The 26,654-nt window shown below is 45.2% G+C and overlaps 1 protein-coding gene and 1 pseudogene across 2 annotated transcripts in view; one reads left to right on the top strand and one right to left on the bottom strand.

Annotated features, from left to right (window-relative positions):
• Positions 1-25,207, bottom strand: part of NTM (neurotrimin) — a 346,259-nt gene extending 321,052 nt beyond the window's left edge. For both annotated transcript variants that reach the window (XM_066639222.1, XM_066639223.1), the window contains exon 1: positions 25,050-25,207. In XM_066639222.1, the coding sequence (XP_066495319.1) occupies positions 25,050-25,204 (155 nt within the window). In that variant the 5' untranslated portion in view covers positions 25,205-25,207. The remainder of the gene's footprint in view (positions 1-25,049) is intronic.
• LOC136662997 (5S ribosomal RNA) lies at positions 12,765-12,881 on the top strand (annotated as a pseudogene).
• Positions 25,208-26,654: the final 1,447 nt, after the last annotated feature.

Here is a 26,654-nt window from a genome sequence, read left to right as displayed (position 1 = left end):
CACTGATCACTCCAGTGAAGAAGGACTGGGCAAAATGAACATGGAAAGCTGTGATACTGAATACAAACATTAATCTAGCTCAGTATTGCCAGCACTGAATCCAAAATTTCAGATGTGGGGAGACGCTGGCGACTGAAGCTGGAACCTTCTCCATATGAAGCATATGTCCTGCCAATGCCCTATAGCCTCTCCATGTGAACTAGTCTCTGGCTGCAAGCCTAACCTCACTTTCCTGAGAGTAAGCCCCATGGAACAAAATAGGACTTACTTCTGAGTAGACCTGGTTAGGATTGTGTCCTCTGTTTCTTTCCCTACAGGAGAGAGACCATTTCTAATTTGGAAATGGGGATGAACAGGCTTCAGGAGATCATGGTGGACAATCCAACAGTTGCATTTAGCAACTAAAAAGTTTGAAGTCCAAGAGTTTGCAAGCTGCAGATGAGATACAAAAAATATATATATACCCTTCCAGACACAGATATCAGAAATTAATCATTATCAACCAAACCAAAGAGCAGCTTAAAAGAAGCAGACATTCCTATCTACCTTTCGTCCAAATACAAAGCGCTGTTGTGCTTTAGACGACATGTCACCTTTCTGGAATACCTCTGAATGGCCAAATTGAAAACAAGCGAAAAAACAACAAGAAGATGGCTTCAGAAATTCATCTCTGTCATATCTGATCAATATCCAATGTTTGCTTGGATAAAGTGGGTTCATAACAGTAGCAGTATTTGGGAGCAGGGAAGAGATAGATCTGAAGTTCAGTTCTGTACTGCACATCCTCAATTCTGTTTATAGAAAACATTAAATCCAAGATCAGAGAGCACCTTGGGAGTTTCTGTAGGTGTCTGGCCACAGTTCAGAGAGAGAGAGAGAGAGAGAGAGAACACAGGGTTTTTTTCACATTGCTGAATGTTGGCTGGAATCAGAGAGGCATGGATGCTTGTGTTTCTTAGGCTTGGTCTACTGTGGATACACAGAAGACAGAACAGGATCTGCTGGGAGATTTGTGGCAGACCAACAAAAGGGTTTCTGACTCTACATAAGAATGTAAAAAGAGCCCTGCTGGATTAGAAGAGCCCATTTAATCCAGCTTCCCACATAAGAACATAAGAACAGCCCCACTGGATCAGGCCATAGGCCCATCTAGTCCAGCTTCCTGTATCTCACAGCGGCCCACCAAATGCCCCAGGGAGCACATCAGATAACAAGAGACCTCATCCTGGTGCCCTCCCTTGCATCTGGCATTCTGACATAGCCCATTCTAAAATCAGGAGGTTGCACATACACATCATGGCTTGTAACCTGTAATAGATTTTTCCTCCAGAAACTTGTCCAATATCTCAGAGTGATTCACCAGATGAGTCAGAGAGCACACAAGATACCTGTATTCTATACTCCTTTGCAGCCGGCATTCTGAGGTAGCCTACTTCTAAGAGATTGCATATATACCCATCATAGCTTGCTACCTGTGATGGACTTTTCCTCCATGAATCCATCCAATTCCCTTTTAAAGGCATCTAGGCCAGGTGCCATCACCACATCCTGTGGCAAGGAGTTCCCCAGACCAACCACATGCTGAGTAAAGAAATATTTTCTTTTGTCTGTTCTAACTCTCCCAACACTCAATTTTAGTGGATGTCCCTTGGTTGTGGTGTTGTGCAGGAGGGAAAAGAGCATTCCTGTATTCATCCCATAAATAATTTTATATGTCTCAACCTTGGCAACTGTTAAGAACTCTCAGTTCTTAACAGCAGCAATGGGGAGGGAGGAGAGTCCCCTGAAACTGGGCTGCTGAACCTGAAATGAAGAATGATTCCAGGGAGGGTCTTTATGTGACAGGGTTGTGAGCTCAGACCTGTTAGTAACAAGAAAATCCCGGCTGCCCTGGTCCTCTGTTCTAAGCTTGTGCGACCTCCCCCAAACCCAAGGTACTGTAATTTGCACCTGGTTCTCACTGGTAGACTTTCTAATTTAAAGAAGCAACAAGTAGATCCCACAAGGCTGGTGTCTGCTCAGCCCTGGTCTATGTAAAGATAGCACTTGAGACTGCACCTGGACTATGTCATTCTAAAGTCCATGACCTCTGGCTGGCTGCTTGTGATCATGGCTGTCTGCTATGTCCAGGTTCACCAGTTCCAGGGGAGCAATGGTGGGACAGATGTATTAGCCTTCATCCCTTGCTCATGGACTACTCAGAGGCAAGTGGTGGGCCACTGTGGGAAACAGAATACTGGATAGGCCATTGGCCTGATCCAGCAGGGCTTTTCTTATGTTCACTACTGAGAGACAGAGAGAGAGAGAGACTATCCTCCTTCCTCCCAGCAACTCACATTCATATAACATCTGAAAGGAGCTAAATTAGATAGTAACACTGTACTGAAGTAGGAAAATAAGCTGTTCAGATGATTTTTTGAGAGACTGGAATCAGTCCCAAAGATATGTGGGTTAGGTAGACATGGGGACAGAGAAAGTGGGGGGCAGGCTGAATTATTTACAAAACTAAACTCCTATGCCTAGAGTAGTTCTGCGGTGACAGAATGAGCAGTTCCACCTGAAAAGACAGACATTTCCAGAAAGTCAATTTCCTCTGCCCCAGCCTCCACAATTCTTAACAGATGCCTGAACACCACCTCTGTTTCTCTAAGATCTATCTTGTGCAAAATCCATTTCCTCAAACCATACAAGTCCTTTCTCACTTTATCTGTGTCCTGCATCACTCTAGAGCATCCTGCCTGAGTGACTCTTGTCTCTTAACTGTATCATTCCAATTCCCTCTATATGGGTGCACATGCACAGCCAAAAGGATATGCACAGTCAATTTCCATAAGTTCTGATAGCTGGCAGGGGCAGAATGCAGAGGGAGGTCAGGAGCCAAGATCAGAGGAAGTTAGTCATAATAGCTGAACAGATTCACCTGACTTTGGCTGTCTCTCCAGACCTCACTGTATCAAGGAAAGTCTGATGCAGTTATAGATTTTTGGAGGATGGGGCAGACCGAAAGGGCGATATGCATTCTGAAGGTACACCTACCCATATTTATGCACAGAGAATGATTATGGGTGCAAGCTACATCCCTCTGAGGTCATTAGCAAAACTCTCATTGATTTTAATTGATCTTGATTACAGCCTACAGCTGCTGAAAGTGAAGTACTTGAAAGTTAAATGACATCTGTACATCAGTATTACAGTTAAATTGGTGGTGCATTAGCCTGCTCCTTGGGGGGGGGGATCTATTGCCCACCCTTTGCAACTGATGTTTTCTTGGTGCTGCTACTACCTCAATCTGGGGAGACAATTGTCTCCATTCAACCCAGGATAGTGTCTCTTCCAGTGGTTGTTTGCTGGTGTCTCCTTTGCATTCCTTTTTAAGATTGTGGTTCCTTTTGGGACAAGAGAAACATCCATTTATTTAATCATGTAAATTGCTCTGTGAACTCTTTTTTTATTGAAAAGTGGTATATAAATATTCTTAATAATTCATAATCATGGTTGCCTCAAGTAAGACCCAAGCATGAAAACTCCTGAATGTTTCTCCTTTTGAGTGTTTGAACCAACCTGGAGAAAAATTCACCTCCTGGGAGAGGGACTGGATTATAGACCTTGTTCCTGTTCACTAACCGAGAGGGCTGGATATTTATTTTATTTATTTTTCACATTTTTATACCGCCCTTCCTCCAAGGAGCTCAGGGCGGTGAACACAGCTGCTCCCCTCCTTTTGCCCTCACAACAACCCTGTGAGGTAGGTGAGGCTGAGAGAAAGTGACTGGCCCAAGGTCACCCAGGAAGCTTCGTGGTTGAGGTGGGATTCAAACCTGGATCTTCCAGGTCTAAGTCCACCTCCCAAACCACTACACCACCCTGGCTCTCTGCATTCCAACTCTGCACCGACCAAAACACAGTTTTGTCATTGTTTACCAGTTGTTTATACTAGAAGCATGCAGCCAAAGCACGGTCTGTTTCCAATTCATGTGAGAAATTTCATTAGTCAACACCCTTAAGTTTTCTTGCCCCTGGGATCTCTTCCCAGTCCTCAGTATGAACCGCAAAGCTTCTTCTATCCCTGGGGTTCAAGGCTGTGTAAGCTTTGAGTCACAAGCAATCAACTTTCCTATCCCTCACAGAAGTTTCTCTGCAAACATTCCAATAGTTTGTTTTGTTTCTCAGCAATGGGAATGATCCTGGACATTCCATTCCACACCACCACCACATTGGCCAGCCCAGAGGATTAATTGTGCAACACATTACCGATCATTATCACTTCAGTTCAAAAGTATGGCTCACTACCCTATAAACCAGGGGTGTCAAACACATTTCATACAGTGGGCCAAATAGCTTTCATGATGCCTACCCAGGGTCAGAAGTGATGTCATTAAGCAGGAAGTGATGTCATTAAACAGGTCATAGACCAGAAATACGCACTTTTTTCTCACTTAGGAACTCATTGGCTGCAAATGACAGAAGAAAAAGTAAGCATATTTTGATCATATCTCAAAATATTTGAGAGACCAATTATCATGCTGTTGGCCCTTTCAGCAGTGACACCTTAGCACACCTCAGCAGTTGATAGTGGTGCTGAGAGAGACCAAGGGCTGGATAAAAAACTTCCGCGGGCCGCATCCAGCCCCCGGGCCTTATGTTTGACACCCCTACTATAAACACCAAAACAATAAATGAATGAAAGAAAAGAATCAACCAACTATTTCAGTCACCCACCCTTGTTGGGGATGGTGATGGAGAGAAAATAATTAGCAACAATGCAAAAGCACTGTACAGTCTTGAAAATGTATATTAAATAACCCAGCTAGGAAAAAAAGCCCATGATGCTCTTGCTTGTTCATTTTCCTGCATTATTAGAAATGAAAAAAGTAGCTGAGCTGAACTACACAGCAGCATGCCTGTCTTTGTGTATTGTTTTTTGTGCGTGGGTACCCACTTCCGCAAGCATTGGGGAGTTCCAGGCCAGCCTTTACAAGATCTGCTTCTCTGGAAGCAGAGCGTACTCTAACCTTATGGTGTGATGAAATCTGTTTGCTTCTAAATATACAAAGCTAAGTATAGGGCAGGAGAACAGAGAAGCACCCAGGCAGACACTGCCAGTCTATAAAGAAGCAAGTTCCCACATACCCAAGCACCATGGAAATGGAGGCATCTCTTCCCCAAGTCCATAAGAACATAAGAACAGCCCCACTGGATCAGGCCATAGGCCCATCTAGTCCAGCTTCCTGTATCTCACAGCGGCCCACCAAATGCCCCAGGGAGCACACCAGATAACAAGAGACCTCATCCTGGCACCCTCCCTTGCATCTGGCATTCTGACATAACCCATTTCTAAAATCAGGAGGTTGTACATACACATCATGGCTTGTACCCCGTAATGGATTTTTCCAGATAGCTGTATAAGTGAAAACATCTGGCTGTTGTGCTGGTAACAATCATAAGCATTTGTGTAGTGCCTTTTGAGCATGCAAAGCAATTCACATGAAATGTTGTGGCATAATCCTCATGACAACTGTATAAGGGCCCAATCCTATCCAATTTTCCAGCACCGGTGCAGCCGCAATGCAGCCCTGACATAAAGGAACAAAAGTTCCCACACCTAGAGGAGGCCTCTGTGACTGCCTCCCCAACACAGAAAGCAGTGCATACCCCATTGGCACAGCAGCACTGGCACTAAAAAAATAGATAGGATTGGGCCCTAAGTTATCTTATCCCCATACTGCAGACAGGAAAGGCTGAGGATGAAAAGGAATTGATGCTGAAATTCTCATGTACAGCAATACACTTTCATCTGGTTAGAGGCCAGGGCAGGGATGAAGGTCAAGAATGGATGAATGTCAAAGCGGAGCTTTGTTTAGCTTGCAAATTTATTTTGGCCAGTGAAAAATGCAAATAACTACCTATACAAACACATGTAAATGAATGCAAAATAAAGAGAAATAAAGAAAAAAAAATAAACAGAAGAAAGTTGACAAACATCGTGGAAGGTTGGATGAAATCAGATGAAAGAGAAAAGCACGTTCATGAAATTTGGAATGTGGTTATAATTGAAAATGGCTGAATGAGTAATGTGATGAAAGTCAAATGGATGAAAATCAAGGTATTGCAGTAGTGCGAATTTATGGGAGAGGGAAGAGTCAAACCAGGGAAGTTCTGATTCACTATACTGACTCTGATTTGCATTCTAAGGCCCCCACCTGTGCAGATGGGATATGCCATAACTAGCAGCCACCAGCCGTCTACGCTCATTGAAGCACCCTCAAATACCACAGAGCAAGCACCTTTTGCCTGCTGTGGAGAATCAAAGAGCCATGGCTGCCCTTTCTTTAGCAGCCAAGTCATACAAAAGATCACCACCTCTTCACTTGACACCACACAATAGTAGCTTTCTTACAATACATGGGATAAGGGTGGATTTTGCCAGCTGAACTTCTGGTACATTTCTTCCATCAGATCATCATGGGTTCATTCACTTCCTCTCCAGGCAAGATATACAGAACTTCTGAAAAAAAAGGAAAAAAAAAAGGCCTGTGGCCCAGCTCAAGGGAGAGTTTCCCTGTGTGCCTATTTATTCTCAATGGAGGCAAAACCTAACCTTCGCACCGGGCAGCAGCTCTGCCATAAGAATGAACAGCCCTGCTGGATCAGGCCATAGGCCCATCTAGTCCAGCTTCCAGTATCTCACAGTGGCCCACCAAATGCCCCAGGGAGCACACCAGATAACAAGAAGACCTGCAAGGCCTCCTGGGAATTGTAGTTAAGAACATAAGAACAGCCCCACTGGATCAGGCCATAGGCCCATCTAGTCTAGCTTCCTGTATCTCACAGCGGCCCACCAAATGCCCCAAGGAGCACACCAGATAACAAGAGACCTGTTTCCTGGTCCCCTCCCTTGCATCTGACATAGCCCATTTCTAAAATTGCCATCAATGGCCACTGCAGCCCATTGGTCTGCATGTGTTTTCCCTGTCGGTCCCGGGTGCAAGAGCCAACTGGCAGCCTGGGCTGCACTTCCAGGGGAAAAAGAATAGCACTGCCAGTTTTCAGCAACAAAAGAAGTGTTTACAGCAGGCAGGGTGACAGCTGTCTGAATGCCACATTTATTTACAAAACGTTAGTTAGATTACTGACAGTTGGCGCTGCAAAGAGAAAGCTGAGTGGGGGAAGCTGATATTTCCCCTGTCTTGCTAATGCAGCAGAGCTGACTTCTCTCCATAGATCATCCTCCCTTCCCCCCCCCCCTTTAGTTCCCCTTTAACCAATTTCTGCTTCTTGGACGCATTTACATTTCTCCACCTGCAGGCCTTGAACTGTGTCACTAGTTCCTCCACTTTCCAAGTCTACACAGGAATGCCAGGCTTTAAAATGGAGTCAATACAGCTCTTGTTACAAGCTGTTCCACAAGCTGTTGCCCAACACTAATCCGGGAGTGCTGTTTACACAGAGTTCTGCTATGGTCATCTGGACCCACTCAGGCACTGGGCTCCTAAACAGACCCAGAACAGAGTCACTGCAGTTGTGATCACAGCAAAATAAAACACAAAGTCCTGCTAGAGCCCATTGTGAAAATCAATGCTAGAGACTGTGGAACTTGAAACAGAAACACCAGCTGTGACCCGATTTGAACAAAACAGGACTTGGCCACACAGTTATACATGCCTTGATTGACTACTGTAATAAGCCCTACACTGGGATGCCTTTAATGACTGTTTGGACATTTCAGCTGGTTCAAAACTCAGGATCAAAGCTGCCAACTGGTCCAGTTTAAAGGAAATACATCTTGCCAGCTCTTAAAGTGCTGCCTGGGCAAGGCTTCAGGGCACTAATCAAAGAGCTGCTTTTGAATTACATAGCCCTAGCAAACCAGGCAGCTTTGGGTACCTGAAGTACTGTCTGCCCCCTTATGCGATTTTGCTTGGCAATTACCATCCTCTTTGAAGCACTCATGTTCAGTGGTGGCAACCCATAGCCGAGCACAGTCCACTGTGGTGTCTTGCCTTTGGAATTCCTTTATGCATTTCATTTGTTCTCTTTCAACATTGTTAGTTGCCATTAAAACTACAGCTACCTACAACCATTAACTACAGGTTTATTTGCAGCTACACTTCCAGTGAAGAATAAGTGTTGAATTCTGGGTATGATGGGAGTGGCAGTGTGCATGCTTTCCACATAGGCCTATTCACATAAGGCAGGAGGTCTGGTCTAGAGGGTAGAGCCTCCGTCTGCCTGAAGATAACATCCACGAGGTCGCCAGTTCAAGGCCACCGGCACCCTGCGACCTTGAAGCAGCTGACAAGCTGAAGCCGAGCTATTCCATCTGCTCTGAGCGTGGGAGGATGGAGGCCAGAATGTGAAGCCAGATCGGAATGAAACACCTGAATGTAGTGGTTCTTGAAAGAAAGAACTTTCTTTCAATTGTAAAAATCCCTATTTAATAAGGGATTTAAATAAGCCTGCCTATGTAAACCGCCTTGAATAAAGTCTTGAATAAAGACCAAGAAAGCGGTATATAAATACCTATTATTATTATTATTATTATTATTATTATTATTATTATTATGGAGGTGTTCTCTTTTGCAGCCTCCAAACAGAGAGAAACACAATCCCTTTCGATGCATGATATGGCAGCCTCAAGTCAACCACCGCTGATAAGGCCCTGATATGCCTTCTACAAAAGAGATCACTGATGGTGAACCCAGTTAAAATTAGATATAAAAGTTGGTTATGTCTTAGAGATTCTGCCATAAATGTGCTCCAGTTCCTTCAGAATGGAGACCAAAAAGCTGTGTTAATGTTATTCTTTTTACATCGGTAGATTCAAGAACAGATGCCAGGGATTTGTTCCAGGAGATTATGGTTCTATTGCAGAAGATGCTCTTGCAAATGAATTAGTCTTCTTCTTGGAATTTTCCAGAGCACAGTCTTCAGATTAAAGTCTCAATAAACACACACACACACACACACACACACACACACACACACACACACACACACACCACTCTTCCTGAAAAAAAAGACTATCTCCTCACCTCACAATCTGGATCAGACTTTTGAAAGTTGAAGCAATGCAAATCAGATTCTGGGAAGTCAACCCTCTATTATTGATATAGTTTGGGGAAAACTTTCTTCCCCAATATGGGCAACTGGGTTTCTTGTGCAGCAGAGACTACTTACACAAACCATTGCAAAGACCTCGCTTGAGATGCACTCAGCAATTGGAGAGTACACATTTCCCGGAGGGAACAAATTCAACACAAAACCAGACTCTTAAACTCCAAATGGATGCATGTTCTTTAGCCACTCCAGGGTCTGCATACTCCTGATAAAAAGGGATGCAGGTGCCTGAGCCAGTTATGGTTGGAACCATCAGGTTGGTTAAAGATCTCCTGTTTCTGGTGGGAGGGAAAATGTGATCTTTCACCAGCTGCTTGTGTTGAAATCTACTCCTACCTTTATTTATTCTGACCTTATCCACATACCGAAATGAGCCCCCAAATCTCTTCTTCAACACTTTAGCTATAAGTAATCCTCATTTCAACAGGTTTGGCCCATGGCTAGACAGAGTTTGCACCTGACCAACTGTGTAAAATCTGTTTTGCAGTTACCCCGGTGTAACTGCCATCTGTTCCCATTATATGGCAGCAGTAAACTGTATTATCTCTAGTTGATTCACACTGGATTATTTTTAATCACTTCTTAGTGTCAGTCAAGGAATCGGTTTAACATCTATTTTAAAAAAAATCCAACCCTAACAGCTCTTTTCTTGGAACACTGAAGCACATATACACAGCTATTGGTCATCTGTGTACAGATTCCTTACGTTCCGAAACATCATAAACACAGCATTTCATTATTTACAACCCAATCCTAAACATGTTCAGCTCATACATATTAAGTCCCATGGCCTCCAGCAGGACTTGCTAAGAAGTAAGTATGCTTAGGATTGCACCCTAGCAGCTCAGCCAACCTAAGCCCATTTTCCAGGAAGCTAGCTCCACTGATTTAATGGAACTGACTTCTAAGCATGCATTTAAGATATGCTAATATGGATCTATCCTAAAATATTAGGACACCTGATGTAGCGGACATAGTCCAGCCACAATTAAAACATTTTCAGACCAATTCATTTTAACAGGACAGCTAAGAAGACACCTTGCGCTCTCATAGCCCAGAAGCCTAGAGGTTAAATAAAAGTGGTTAATTGGGACCAGATCATGTTGAATGTAGAATGGAGACTGTTTTGAACTGGGCTGTTCCAGGTAAAGTCTTCTACTGCCAGACCAGGAGATTCAGGCCTTTTACGATCAGGTGATTCTTCCAAGACATTTGGACATTCCAATGGTACCCTGATAAACATACTAGTTTATCAAGATAACATTGTAGTTTGTCCTTGGTCCTGTAACTACAGATATAAACAACAAAGTAAATATAGCCACTGACTAGTGAAAAAGGAGATAAGCAGAGCCACATGACACTGGGCAGCAGAAGCCAACACATCCCCCCCCCCAACCCCACGAAGTTTCTGAGCAGGATCTGAGCAGTGAAAATGTTGAATTTTAGGATCAGGATCCTCTTAAAGATCCACAACCATACTGGTTCTAGGGAAAAGGGAGCATAGCATTGGAGGCCTTCCAAACTATTGTTTACAGCACGGAGGCTGCAATCCTATGCACACTTACTAGTTGGAAGCTCCACTGAAATCAATAGTCCACTCTGATTGAAACTAAGCTTGAGTACATAGAACTGAAATCATTCCATATTTCTACCCTGTTTACCCCATGCCTCAATTTCCCTCCTTCTCTTGTGTTTTCACCTTAAGCTAATATCTAGTTTGTAAACTCTCTGGGGCAAGGGTCTGCCCTCTCATTCTTTGTAAAGAATGGTTGGCACCCTCTCTCCACCAATCACATAAGAAGCAATACTGGAAGGGGGGGGGGAGAGAGCCATCTATTCTGGCAAAGGTAATCTGTTCTTTTTTCAGCTGGAATCACAGCCCATCGACTTGCTGTGGGTGGAAAGAGGGCTCCTGCCTTGCCAATCTGAGCATCTCCTCTGCATTACTGAGCTTGCATTTTCCTCTTTATTTATATTGCTAGCGATGCATTTACAATTCACATTTGGTAGCTTTTCTTCTTTCCTAATGACATGATTGCAGATTAATTCTTAGTCATTTTACAAAGAAAAAAAGAAAGGATGTTGTTTTCACAGAAGTACTGAGCAGACAGTTTGAATCTCTGTATAGCAGCTTTTGACTGGGAATTCTTTCTCCCCCTTCAAAGACTGACTAACACATGTTTGTGTACACACACACACACACACACACACACACACACACACACAAAAGTTAGCAGGAGATTGTGCAAGCAAAACAAACCAGCTAGCATCTAACGTGCAAAAGAATAAAATCATTGCCTTGCTGGAGCAAACCAAGCTCCATCGCATTTGCAACAACAGCCAGGGAGAAGCCTCTAGAGCTGTGATTTTCAAACTTTTCATCTCGTGGCACACTGACAAGGCATCAAAATTGTCACAGCACACCACCAAGTTTTTGACAATTGACAAGGCACACCATGCTGCCAGTGGGGGGCTCACATCCCCATTGGCCCTACTAATAAATGATCTCCCCCCATATTCTTGTGGCACACCTGTGCACCACTCGCGGCACACTAGTGTGCCATGGCACAGTGGTTGAAAATGGCTGCTCGAGAAACCAGTGGTTCCTAAACTTTTAAGTCAGGAAGCCACCATTGGCATCCTTCAGTCTCGGAAGACTCTGGTATCGTGCTCTGAATGGTGGTTCTGGAACAGAACGTCCTCTCTAGAGCGTGAAGTCTGGGTAAAGTAGATATGGAGGATAGACTGTTTCCCATGCAGCAAATCCCCCCTCTCCACGTCGCTGAAATGGTCCAATGGAAAGGCAGAAGCCAGTACAGTTGGTTCCAGTGGCATCGCAGGAGTTGCCAGAACGTGACTGTGTTGAGCCATGAACTGCCTCAGGGACTCCGGCTCCGGACTTTGCCTCGAGGTTGACTCCTGAAGCCTTTTCCAGAACTGGATGTAGCCACAAGGCAGTGGAGGTTTGGGATCAGAGTTTTCCTTCTCTCAGATGAGCTGCCTTCCCAGGCTATCGAGTCCCATCTACCCGGTGGTTGTTTAGTCGCTTCTTAGGACAAGTACAGCCAAACATAGGGCCTATTCTTATCCCCCCAGCCCCCAGGGGTGACATCTGGGATGTCAAGACTTGCATGTGAATTGGATTAAAGTGAGGGAGAGGTGCGCATAGTCAGCCTCACTCTCTCTTCCCAGATTCCATCTTGCTCCAATGGCAGGACAAAAGTGGAAATGGTTGGAGATGGACTGGGCGCAGTGGTTGACCAGGGCGTCTTTCGTGCCTTGCCGTGCTCTTAGCGTACCATGTCGCTTGCAGAAACCGCCTTCATGACCATTGGTCGTATTCTAGTAGGTCTCATCCGCTCAGTCCGCCGGAGTCTGTCTTCACATGCTCGGGATAGACGAGTTCCAATCTCGGCGAAGGTCAATGACCCGACGGCTACCCTCAACCTGGTTTGGCCAGCCTGTCGAAGCTGTTGCCCAAGGTGTGGCCACTGCACATGCTACAGCTACTGGGAGCCACAGGTGAAAGCTGAGTGACAGGTGGGGACCAAAGGTAGACGAGCTGCCCTAAAAGGACACGACATGCCCCTACACCAGAGGTACTACCCCTCCCTGAACACCCCATACACCCCTAGGTGTGTATGTTACCTAGCAACTGTTACCCTGCAGATGCCCGATCTCGTCTGATCTCGGAAGCTAAGCAGGGTCAGGCCTGGTTAGTACTTGGATGGGAGACCGCCTGGGAATACCAGGTGCTGTAGGCTTAGACCATAGTCTTTTGAGACTGAAGGTTGCCAACCAGGAACCCACCAGTGCGTAATGAACCAATTTTTGTTGGTTGTGAAACTAACAGGGCAGATCAGGCTCTGCGCATCAATGGTTTAACATTCTGCTGCTTAGAGGAAGGGAAGCACCATGCCTAATCACCATTATAGCCATACCCTTTGGCATTTATAAATCAGGCAGCAGCCTCAAGGGTCTCTAAAAAGTTTGGGAACCACTGTTTGGGAACAATTACAGTAATGATCCCTTCAATTACTCCTCTCTACCCTTTAAGCTTAAACCACCTGCATAATTGTCACCTCTCTCTCTCTCTCTTCCTTCACCGATCCCCTGAAGCCTTTAACTGTAATCTGCATTAATTGAAACACAGTCATGAGAAGGCATAGTCAATAAAAGGTATGAGAAGGAATGACTTCCTTTCTAGTCAGGCCTCCACTAGAATACTATGCCCAGTTCTGGGTGCCAACTTTAAGAAGGATGTAGACAAACCAGAAGGGTTCAGAGGAAGGTCCCAAAGATGGTCAGGGGTCTATCAATCAATTCCTAAGACATCACTGGAGGAACTTCTTGTGTTTAAGACTGGAGAAAAGACTAAGGGAAGGCATGACAATATGCTTCAAGCACCTAAATGGATTATCTTCAAAAACCAGAAGGCAGGTCTAGAGCCACTTGAAGCCACGGGAGGGTAGATCTGGTTGATCTTCATAACAGTTTGACAAGAGCAGTTTGGCAATGGAACCAATTATCTGGGTATAGATGGGCTCTCTCTTGCTGAAGGTCTTCAAGCAGAGGCTACACAGGCTTTTTTGCTGGGGATGCTCTACTTCTGAATTTACTGCATGGAGTGGGGGGTTGGACTAGATGACTCCAAGGCCCCTCCAAGACAATTATTGGCCTATCCCTCAGCCTCAAACAGCAACGAGGGCACTGATTCAAGGGGAGAGGCACCCAGTGCCCTGCAGTCTACTGATGCAGGATACAGAAGTATCAATCACAGACTCTGATGTGGTCAATTAGAGCTTCCCTTCCAAGTTTCTCTCCCCCCCCCCTCCAAGCAAGAGCCCACTGGGCTGGAACCTCCAGATAAGTACTACCTCTGCTCTCACACCCTGTCTAGTGATGACAACAATCCAACAAGCTGTGAAACTCTCCAACCAGAGAGGTTCCATTTGCCCCTTCATTGTGCTCACTTCCTAGGTCAGTAAAATATTTCTGCTCAAACAAGCTAACACTGATAGTGCTGGTGAATTGCTATTGGCTATTATCATTTGCATCTCTCTGCTTTTACAGGAGAATCGCTGATGTCGTCATTTTGGCTGTTTTATATTTAGAATGTTAAGTGCTTATTTTCTTAAATTTGCTTTAATCTTTTTTAAAGCTGTAAGTGTTCGCAATAGTGGAAAGATGGGATATAAATTCACTCATTAGTTATATATAGTTTGTTTCATTTTAATTAATCAGCTAGATCTAACCAAACAGTGACAGAGCACAAGGTTTTAGACATGAAGACCATTCCATGAAACATCTCTATTAATGGGCATTGAGCCTGGAATAAATAGCCAGACTAAGGAAGAATGTAGCGGCTTATTTGAGCACCAGATCTTGTTGGGGTAGGTTGTCATTGTGGTGTTGTCTGAGGTTGTGATGTTTCAGTTGACCCCTACCTCCTGGCTGGCTTCATAGGTTACTAGGGAGCTGCCTTGGGGCCCAATCCTATCCAATTTTCCAGTGCTGGTTTCCGCAGTGCCAATGGATTATGCACTACTTCCTGTGTTGGGCTGGCAGACACAGAGGCCTCCTCAAGGTATGGGAACATTTGCTTCCTTACCTCAGGGCTGCATGATGGTTGCACTGGTGCTGAAAAGTTGGATAGGACTGGGCCCTTAGACTGCAGCAAGCTCAGTATTAACTAAGCTTCAGGGTTTCAGATGAATATTTCCTAACTCTACCTGAAGATGGAGGGATTAAGACTGGGACCTCCTGCATGCAAACCATGTATTCTGCTACGGAACTGCAGCCTCTCCCTTCGAATGTCTATGACCGGATCTCTCCTTCTTATCCTATGGGCTCTTGCTAGTGTTTGGAACAGGATAATCTCCCAACTGAAACAAATGGATTTTAGGAGGATAGCAGTTATGTGCCTTGCATGCAAAACCATCGAGGTTCAACTCCTGGTGCCTCCAGCTAGGGTTGGGAAAGACCACTGTTTGAAGTCCTTGAAAGCCACTGCCAGTCAGCCTGGACAGATTTGGATAGTGCACTTCCCTGACACAGTGTAAGGTATACAAAGTTGTAAATAACATCAGCAACCACTGAAGACAAAAGTGTAACACACCAGAAAGGTGATGAACACACAACCAAAATCATTCAGGTGTGCACTCAAGCCACACTGTTTTGGACCACCAACTGAGAGATAAGTAGAGCCTTTGGACTCCCTCAAAGGGAGGGATTACATTAGTATCTCAGAGCTCAACGTTCCAAAACATGGAATAGTCCACAAGGTCATATGCCTCCAAGCCTTGCTGAGGTTTGGCCAATTTGCCATAAGCCAGGTCACCAGAAGGTGACACCTGTCAGTAGCATACCTCCTTCCCTAACTTACTTAGCCATACAGTTAATCCTTCCCTGGATACCTGCATATTCCAACTTGCAGGACTTACAATGGAGGCAGTTCCACAGCCACCTGCATTTCTATCAGAAGGGCTATTAAGAGAAGCATCCTCCCAGCCAAGCTGCAAGGTAATAAGCTTACAGCAGGCAGAAGCTGCTTTTTAAAACTCTGTGCATATCACAGTCTTTTCACTTCAGACCGGTTCCATCTCAGTCGCTCCCGTTCACTCTCATCTCTCAGTTCTGCTGACTTTCCACTTTAACAATAAACTGCTCTTTAAAATAATTTTAAAAGCACACTGGAGCCAGCAAGCAAACTGGGAGACTAGGAGCTGCTGCTACACATTCCTCCAAATATACCAGGTACTGTCAAGATCCATTTGAAAGGAAAACCTCAAAGTGTACACAAGCAGCTCCTCCAGTCTTAGTGCTTTTTCCTGAATCTCCTGCTACTGGCAATTACTCCTCTGATGGGTGGCACTGAGAAGTAAGAGCCATTTATAATGAAGTACATTTCCAAGCTTTTTTTCTAAACAGGATCTAGAGGTCCTCCCAGATGCTCCAACTTATGACAAAATGACCATCTCCGTGCACGTTTGCACATGCATACATACACAAATAGAGAATTCTGCTCTTCATAAACCTTAGCAAAGGTTGTTGTTTCTCAAGTGTTTCTACTGGTGCACAAATGAACTATGTTGATTTCCAGCCCAGCAGTCTTTCCTTAAGGCACAGGCATTGGAGTGGACGCTCAGTTGAATGTAACTGCACAGCCTCTCATCAGAAACAGGGCAAGAACTCATCTTCCAAAGGGGGGGGGGAATCTGAAATGCCAGACCTTTTCAACCACAGTAATCCCCAAGAAAGTTAAGATGGAGAAGGAGGAGGAGGAAAACAGGTCAAAGTTATATTTTTATAGTCCAGAGCTCTGAAATAAATAATTTCAGAGGATGAAAAATATCAGGCACTGAACTTTACGAACATCAAAATGAGATGAATATTTCATAGAAACTGCGAGCCACGAGCCTGAACTCTGGGAAAGAACATGAATACTGATCTGATAACAAGGATTCTGATGATTGGACAAGAACGCAGGGAATAAGTCAAGGCAAGGAAGGAGATGGGAATGAGGAGCAGGTGGTGGGAAGGAGCTAATCTGAACACCCCAAAGTGCTGCTATGGGTTAGCAAACTCCTCTATGCTCAGCACAATCCCATGCACATTTACTTAAGTCTCACTCTGTTCAGTGAGGTAAGTGGGCACTGGACTGCAGCACAATTTACCTACGCTTGTTATGTGTAGGTACATGACTTTTTTTTGTGTGAAATGTGGTTTAAACAATCTGTTAATAAATAACTAAAATGCAATGAATTCAGCTGTAGACCTGAAGTGGTACCAGCCAACTCCCTATTAGGAAAAAAAAAATACAGTTCAAATTATGGAAATTTGGTCCATGGAGCCCAATTCACAACAGACTTTCCCCCACTTGGCCATGTACCTGCAATATATATGAGTAGGTACATGAAAAACATAGGGTTGTCACCTTTACCCTAACAACTCTGATTTCTAAATCCAAGTACCTCTGGATATGTGCAGAGTTTCTCTCTCTCTCTCTCTCTCTCTCTCTCTCTCTCTCACACACACACACACACACACACACAGACCAAATATGCAAATGAATGTTGTCTCACTACACACAGCCTTGGAATGGTGCCAGGCAAGGATCGGTCCCAGCCCCAACTGGAAATGCCAGGGAATAAAATTGCATGCAATAGCTCTACTATTGAGCTATAGAAACCAGGCCCCAGGTAGCCCAGTAAAAGATGAAAATACATATGGAGTGGTTACTCCCAGATGCTTCCATTTCCAAAGGGTGGAGTATTAGGGGCAACCTAGGAGTCCAGGCTGCCTTTTGGGACAGATTGATAGTAACGGCTATGTACACCCCACATCCATCACCACTTCTGTGAGCTGAATCAGCTGGCCTCCAGCCATCACCCCTTTACCACCACCTCCACCAATTCTCACTAGAGGTTTTAAAAAAAAAACTGGAAGAGAAGAATGACAGAGGAAGTGTTTGAGGAGAAAAAGTGGTGGCTTCTTAGACCATTCTCTGGGAGACCCTTTAGGTTACTTCTCTATTATCTCCATAAGAACATAAGAACAGCCCCACTGGATCAGGCCATAGGCCCATCTAGTCCAGCTTCCTGAATCTCACAGCAGCCCACCAAATGCCCCAGGGAGCACACCAAATAACAAGAGACCTGCATCCTGGTGTACTCCCTTGCATCTGGCATTCTGACATAACCCATTTCTAAAATCAGGAGGTTGCACATATGCATCATGGCTTGTAACCCATAATAGATTTTTCCTCCAGAAACTTGTCCAATCCCCTTTTAAAGGTGTCCAGGTCAGATGCCATCACCATATCCTGTGGCAAGGAGTTCCACAGACCAATCACACACTGAGTAAGGAAATATTTTCTTTTGTCTGTCCTAACTCTCCCAACACTCAATTTTAGTGGATATCCCCTGGTTCTGGTGTTAGGTGAGAGAGTAAAGAGCATCTCTCTATCCACTTTATCTTTCCCATGCATAAATCTGTATGTCTCAATCATGTCCTTCCTCAAGAGTCTCTTTTCTAGGCTGAAGACGACCAAACACAATAGCCTTTCCTCATAAGGAAGGTGCCCCAGCCCAGCAATCATCTTAGTCGCTCTCTTTTGCACCTTTTCCATTTCCACTGTCTTTTTAGCGGTGTGGCGAACAGAACTGGATGCAATACTTCATGTGTGGCCTTACCATCGATTTGTACAATGGCATTATAATATTAGCTGTTTTGTTCTCAATACCTTTTCTAATGATCCCAAGCATAGAATTGGCCTTCTTTACTGCCACTGCACACTGGGTCGACACTTTCATTGACCTGTCCACCACCACCCCAAGATCTCTCTCCTGATCTGTCACAGACAGCTCAGAACCCATTAGCCTATATGTGAAGTTTTGATTTTTTGCCCCAATGTGCATGACTTTACACTTACTTACATTGAAACGCATCTGCCATTTTGCTGCCCATTTTGCTGCCCATTCTGCCAGTTTGGAGAGATCCTTCTGGAGCTCCTCACAATCACTTCTGGTCTTCACCACTCGGAAAAGTTTGGTGTCGTCTGCAAACTTAGTCACTTCACTGCTCAACCTTGTCTACAGGTCATTTGTGAAGAGGTTGAAAAGCGCCGGTCCCAGGACAGATCCTTGGGGCATACTGCTTTTCACCTCTCTCCATTGTAAAAATTGCCCACTGACACCCACTCTCTGCTTCCTGGCCTCCAACCAGTTCTCAATCCACGAGAGGACCTGTCCTCTAATTCCCTGACTGTGGAGTTTTTTCAGTAGCCTTTGGTGAGGGACTGTGTCGAACGCCTTCTGAAAGTCCAGATATATAATGTCTACGGGTTCTCCCACATCCGCATGCCTCTTGATCTTTTCAAAGAATTCTATAAGGTTCGCGAGGCAAGACTTACCCTTACAGAAGCCATGCTGATTCTCCCTCAGCAAGGCCTGTTCATCTGTGTGTTTTGAGATTCTATCTTTGATGAGGCATTCCACCATCTTACCCGGTATAGATGTTAGGCTGCCCGGCCTATAGTTTCCAGGGTCCCCCCTCCTTCCCTGTTTAAAAATCGATGTGACATTTGCTATCCTCCAATCCTCTGGCACCATGGCCGTTTTGATGGACAAGTTGCATATTTTAGTCAAGATATCAGCAACTTCATTCTTCAACCAATCAGTCATTTATTACGGTCACTGACCAGTACATAAAATACAAAACCGTGCATTCTTCAATTCCTTAATAACTCTTGGGTGGATGCCATCAGGGCCCGGTGACTTATTGGTCTTTAACTTATCAATTAAGTTAATTCATAACATAACTCCCTGCATAATTCATCTCCCTCTTTTCAAATTAGCTATAGTGGGAGGAGGCAGAGGCAGTGAAGGAAAAGTATGCATGAGAAAGAAAGCAAAGGAATAGTGGTGAAGGTTCCCTTTTTACCTCTACTTGGGGGGGGGCCCCTTGGGCTTAGGAGGAGCTTCATGTGACAGTACAGTGTGTCATTCTTAATTCAGGAGGTGTGGTCCTGAATTAGATGGAGCTGCCACCTTGCCTGAAAAGGTTAAAAGCAAGATCAGCTTGGGTCTCGCCTTGGATGGGTGACCCGAAACTGCTGGCTAGTGACAAAGCAAATCCCATTTGAAGGGGGGGATTATTGGTCAGCCTGCCTATATAAACTGCTTTGAGTCTGTGAGTCTTTGACAAAGGTGGAACATAAATACTGTAATAAATAAATAATTCATAATGCGCACCATTCAGAAAGTGAGCATGAGCAGAACTCCAGAGAAGCAGGCACACATGTGTCATACATGGGTATTTGTCTGCCTTCTCATGGTCCATCACTCTGGCAACCAGCCAAAAATACCACTGGCTAACAGTTCGTGGTAACAGTGCAGTTACCTGCAACAGTGCACCCTATCCACATGTTCTGACTGGTCAACACAAAGCTGTGACCACACCCTGGCCTTTCCACTAGACAACACTAGGACAATGACTAGAGCAGAACTTCATTGATCTGTGTACCATAAGACCAAAGAAATCCAGAAGATCTTTAATTTGGATATGGGAACAGATAAAATACAAGATATACTCTAAATTACCCAGATGGATAAAACCGCTTGAAATAGCAACTAATCTGAACAGGATTTAAAAAGACCAAAATAAATCATATAATGATCTGTTGAATATTAAAGGAGAGATCTTAAGTAAGTTTGAGTTAGAAGAGAAAGGAATAAAATTGGACTGGTGGAATGAAATGCAAATAAGAACAAGATTACGAGAAGACCAAAAATAGGTTTTTATGAAGAAGATAAAAATATTTTTGATTGATGAGGGGAAATATATATTAAAAAATGTACAATTTTCTCCTGGAGATAAGAATGGAGGATGAAATAGTTAAAGATGCAATAGTGTGCTGGGCAAAAATTTTTGGATATAATATATCGATGGATGACTGGAAACAAATTTGGAATATGAATATTAAGATAACTAAAGCAGTGTCTTTTAAAGAGAATTTATATAAAATGTTTTATAGATGGTATTTAACTCCAGAGAAATTAGCAAAAATGTATTCTGGGTCATCAAATAAGAGTTGGAAACGTAAAGAGGTTGAAGGAACTTTTTATCATATGTGGTGGACATGTGAAAAAGCAAAGAAATACGGAAAATGATACATAAATTCTTGCAAGAGATATTGAATTGTGTATTACCATTCAAACCAGAAATATTCCTCCTAAATGTGACATCAGAAATTAAAGACCAATGTGGAAAATACCTTACTGTACATATTGTTACAGTGGCAAGAATACCGTTTGCACAAAATTGGAAGTCTACAGGTGTGCCAACTAGAGAACACTTAATAGACAAAATTTATGAAATAGCAGAAATGGAAGTTTTAACAGAAAGAATCAAAGAGAGAGATTTAGATAGAGTAAGAAAATATTGAAAGCCTTTTTATGATTTGATAGATAATTTTAGTTAAACAAAATCGAGTGTTTAGATAAATTTACATTTTTATAATGGTAAATATGATAGCTTTTATATTTAAGATTATTGTGTTGTTGTTTTTTTTACTTTGATTGCTTTTCTTTTTATTTTATTTTATTTTATTTTATTTTTTTAATAATGCATGTTGTAATCTAGGGCCATATCCTTATGTGTAACCTGTGTAGTACCTGCCCAAAGTCTAAACCATTTTCCTCACCTGTATCTGTAATAAATAAATAAAATACTTAATTAAAAAAAGACAAAAGAAATCCAAGGTATCCAAATTTGACCACTCTTAACAAGTTGCTTGGGATGAGAAATGGGGTTTTGCTGCTCTGGTCCAATGGCATCATTAAATGGAACCATTTTCAAGCACAGGTGTATAATATTTTCTTCATCAAAGAATTCATCCAAACTTTTGACGTTGCTCTCTGCCTCTCTATTGATGGGGCTGTTTCTGCATTTTTCATTTATTCTGTCCTGCAAACTATCCTTTCCCTTCCAATGTATTCCAGGGATTCAAATATAAATCAAACAAAATGTTAAAAAAAACAAGCCAACAACAACTATAGCCCCCCCTCAAAGCATCACAAAAATGTTGCTGCAATTCCAATACTCTCCATCTGTCCCTATTTACCAGAGAGTGTCACTATTGTTCAGGATACCTTCGCTGGTGAACTGCTATCCCTGTTTTGCCTTCTCTTGTGTGAGAGCTTCAGGTCTCCAGTGATAACTCTGAGTTTGTATGCCTGAACACCGATTCCTTTCTCTTCTTTAAATATATATCCTAATCCATGTACTAGATGTTGCCAAATGTGTTTCAGAGCCAAAGCAGATGTCATTGGCCCTGACATGCTTGCTTCTCTCCCCCCCCCCCCCCACCCAAACAGCATAAATGTGCTGAGCTGGATCAGGAATGGGCTGCCTCGTTGCAACCTGCAGAATCCAAGCTTGCCTTTAACATGGAGGCTACATGATATTTTTCAGCCACTCTGTCTCTAACGGATTCTTTGCAAGCAGGGTTTTAATTTTTCTTCCGAAGGGCTGAACAGACATAACATCAGTACACCCCATATCAGGAAGGGTGGGTAACAGAGACTAGGTGAAAGACAGAACTTCCCCCTGCCCGTCATTTACACTAAAGGCAAAATCAAATGGTGACCTAGTAACACTGGCTTCAAAAGTAACCAGCATCAGTAACCACCAGCACCACTCTTTTGCTAATCCTGGTTGTCACACCAGAGAGTGCACTCAGCACTGAAATATATCTGCAGAACAGGAAACTCCAGCTGACATAAGGAAAAAAATCAACGTGTACAGATCACAGCCTCTTTTTCCCCCACTTGGTGTTTGGGGTTCGCCAGTTCTTTGATCCCATGGGAATGAGGTGGGGAGCATGAAGTTCTTCCTAAGCCGAAAGCCCACAGTGATCCAGGCACTACAACCACAGAGCCTTCACCAAGAAAACACTGGATTGGGTTCATAAGAACATAAGAACAGCCCCACTGGATCAGGCCATAGGCCCATCTAGTCCAGCTTCCTGTATCTCACAGCGGCCCACCAAATGCCCCAGGGAGCACACCAGAGAACAAGAGACCTCATCCTGGTGCCCTCCCTTGCATCTGGCATTCTGACATAGCCCATTTCTAAAATCAGGAGGTTACACATACACATCATGGCTTGTAACCCGTAATGGATTTTTCCTCCAGAAACTTGTCCAATCCCCTTTTAAAAGCATCCAGCCCAGATGCTGTCACCACATCCTGTGGCAAGGAGTTCCACAGACCGACCACATGCTGAGTAAAGAAATATTTTCTTTTGTCTGTCCTAACCCGCCCAACACTCAATTTTAGAGGATGTCCCCTGGTTCTGGTGTTATGTGAGAGTGTAAAGAGCATCTCCCTATCCACTCTGTCCATTCCCTGCATAATTTTGTATGTCTCAATCATGTCCCCCCTCAGGCGCCTCTTTTCTAGGCTGAAGAGGCCCAAACGCCGTAGCCTTTCCTCATAAGGAAGGTGCCCCAGCCCCGTAATCATCTTAGTCGCTCTCTTTTGCACCTTTTCCATTTCCACTATGTCTTTTTTGAGATGTGGTGACCAGAACTGGACACAATACTCCAGGTGTGGCCTTACCATCAATTTGTACAACGCCATTACAATATTAGCTGTTTTGTTCTCAATACCCTTCCTAATGATCCCAAGCATAGAATTGGCCTTCTTCACTGCCGCCGCACATTGGGTCGACACTTTCATCGAGCTGTCCACCACCACCCCCCAAGCTCTCTCTCCTGATCTGTCACAGACAGCTCAGAACCCATCAGTTCAACTCTGCAGCACCCAACATTTGGTCTGTAGTAACCACAAATCTCCAAATAATGGGGGGAGGGGTCACCAAGACATGCCTTCACCATTTCGCTCCTTCATGCCTTCCTTCACTCTTGGTGATCCCCCATGATCCCCTTATTTGGAGATGACTTCATGCCTACAAATGAAATGCCTTCATAGTTTTGCTCTTCTGGCACGGAGGAGCAGACTGCATATCTTGGTACATTTAAATCTTGGACATCTATCTCCAGGTCAGCCATGAACTGATTTAGCAGCATTCCTTCTCCCCAAGGGATCATGGAAAATTGTAATTCTAAGAGTGGGCAAAGGCATCTCTAACAGAGGGCTCTTTTTCAGCAGCCTCACCAAAGCATGATACTCAGCAGGTTTTTTTTTTTTTTTGGGGGGGGGGGATCATGACAGCTAGTAGTACAAAACCAATACTAGGTTTAAATACAGAGTTCCTTGCACATGCTTCATTGTGGAGCAGAATCAGGCTCTTCTATATAAAGTTCACCTGATTCCTATTCAGTAAACACAGCACAGACTTCATTGTTTCACAGTCCAGAAAGGAAAAAAAACATAAATGTCCGTCAGAGATTTGCAAGGGCCCAGGGCCGCTGCTGACACCCACTTTGCCTCTCTCCAAACCGTCAATGCTTTCCCAAACTGCACTCCTCCTGGCTTTGCAGCTCTTATCTCAAGGGCCTCACAGTGTCTCCACTGAGAGCTTGGCACCTGCACGAACTGCACAGAAAACTGTACAAACCAGGTGTAACTTTTTTTGCTCCTTCTTTAGTATTTTTTTTTCCTTCTTGGCACACAGCATTGTTGTGCCAATGGGGCAAACCCTGCCCAGATCGAAGCAGGTTTGAATGCAGAGATCTAAAGCAGCAGCCGATCAACCATTCACCACCATACACCCAACACACACACACCCCTGCCGTCTCTCTCTTCCTCAACCCAAACAACAGCGGGGGAAAAAAACCAGCTACAGCAGAGTCTTGAAATTCTTTCACATTTCATAACCCAAAGGAACAAAATGCCCCAAATCCAACCTGCTGGTGGCATTGGAGAAACAACAGATTTGCTTTATGATCCCATGCACAGACTCTCTGTCCCATTTCTCACATAAACAGCCTAGCCTCCCCCCCCCCCCGCCACCTACAAGGTAACGCCACTCAGGGCACATGAGCCCAAGCAAGTCGGAAACGGAGAGAGAGATTTCTGGAGCTTCCTCTACATGCGCACACAGGCAGAAACACACATGCAACACTTTATCTTAATGTCGTGAGAGTCAGGGGTCAAACCCAGGCACTCTCTCTCTCCCTCTCTCCCTCCCTCTCTCTCGCACAAACACTCTTTCTTGCACACACACACACACACTCTCTTTTGCACACTCTCTCACACAAACATTCTCACACAGACACTCTTGCACAAACACTCTTGCACAAACACACACACTTGCACGAACACTCTCTCTTGCACAAACACACACACTTGCACAAACACACACACTTGCACAAACACTCTCTCTTGCACACACACGCTCTTGCACACACGCTTTTGCGCGCGCACACTCACTCTCTCTCTCCGCCCCCCCTCCCGAGCACCTACCTGAGCGTGGCGCTCTCGCCTTGCCGGACGGTCACGTTGTCCATGGCCTTGGGGAAGGCGGCGTCTCCGCTGCGCACGGGCACTCCTGCGGGCACAAGGAAGAGCAGCCTGAGAGCCAGCACCAGCAGGCAGCGCCAGCACCCTCCGCCCCCCATGCCTGCGCGGGCACTGGCCGGCAGCGGCGAGGGAGCGCGGGCAGAGGCGGCGGCGGCGGCGGCGGCGGGCGGGCGAGGGCGCGTCCCGCTCAGCGCGCGCGCATCTTCCCGGAGTTGCCCAACTCCTCCCCGCCGCCCCGGACTGCGGCTCAGGCGTGCGCTGCCGCCGGCGGCGGGGCTGGCTCGCGGGCGCGCACTTTCAGCACCACCGACAGCAGCATCGCAGCCCCGCGCCCGCTCCCGCTCCTGCTCCGAGCAGCCTCCGCCGCCTGGCCGGGGTTGTCATGGCAGCCGCTCCATCACTGACCGGCGCGGGGCTCCGGCACAGGCGGCGGCGCAGACCCCGCGCACTCGTCTCCGCCAAGGACGGGCGGGGGGGGAGGAGGGGGCAGGCTCTGCGCCTTAACCCTCGCCGCGCCGGCCTCCGCTCGCCAAGCCTCTGCCCCGGGACCGGCCGGCCCCAGGTGCAGTGGGCACCGTCGCACCACTCCGGGCTGGAGGCTGCCCCTCCCCCCACGCCCAACCTTAGTGGGCACCACTCCAGGAGCTGGCATTGAGCCTGCGTGGCGGGCTGGAGGCTCCCCCTCCTCCCACGTGCAGCCTTAGTGGGGCACCACGAAACCACCACAGGTTGCGGCACTGGGCCAGCGTGGTGGGCTGGAAGTTGCCCCTCCCCCCATGTCTTAGACCAGTGGTTCTCAAACTTTTAGCCCCAGGACCCACTTTTCAGGAGCAGAATCTGTCGGGACCCAGCAGAAGTGATGTCATGACCAGACATGACATCATCAAGCAGGAAAATTTTTAACATCCTAGGCTGCAATCCTACCCACACTTACCCAGGAGTAAGTCCCATTGACCGTCATTGTTAAAAGCATATACAGCGAACCCTATTAAAAGTACAGATGTGTCACATCTCCCCAAATGCAGTCACATACCATAGTAGCATCAAGTCTAATAAATTAAAGACAAAATATGGAAGTGAATGGGGACCCACCCGAAATTGGTTCATGACCCACCTAGTGGGTCCTGACCCACAGTTTGAGAAACACTGTCTTAGATGGGTACCAGGTGGTCAGAAGTGCAGAGATGAAGGAGACCCTGAGAGCTGGTGAACCCAAAAGTTCCTGGTTCTAATCTCATTTCTGCCACAAACTCAGAAGATGGACTTGGGCTGCAATCCTATCCACACTTACCTGGGAATAAACCACATTGCCTACAATGGAACTTACTTCTGAGTAGACATGCATAGGATTGGGCTCTAAGTCAAGTCACTTCATGGCAGCCTCAACCCCCTGCCCCTTGGACCTGCAATGCCAGCCTGCTTAACCCATTTCTGCCCAGTCCACAGGTGTATACATTTGGTCCTTCTTGTGTATATGCAATGTTGGGCAGAAATGGAAGCAGATGGTGATTATTACTCTACCCACTTTACAGAAAGGGAGCCTGAGGC

The sequence above is a fragment of the Tiliqua scincoides genome, chromosome 11, assembly GCF_035046505.1.
Source record: "Tiliqua scincoides isolate rTilSci1 chromosome 11, rTilSci1.hap2, whole genome shotgun sequence".
NCBI lineage: Eukaryota > Metazoa > Chordata > Lepidosauria > Squamata > Scincidae > Tiliqua > Tiliqua scincoides.
This window is presented reverse-complemented; position numbering and strand designations above follow the sequence as displayed.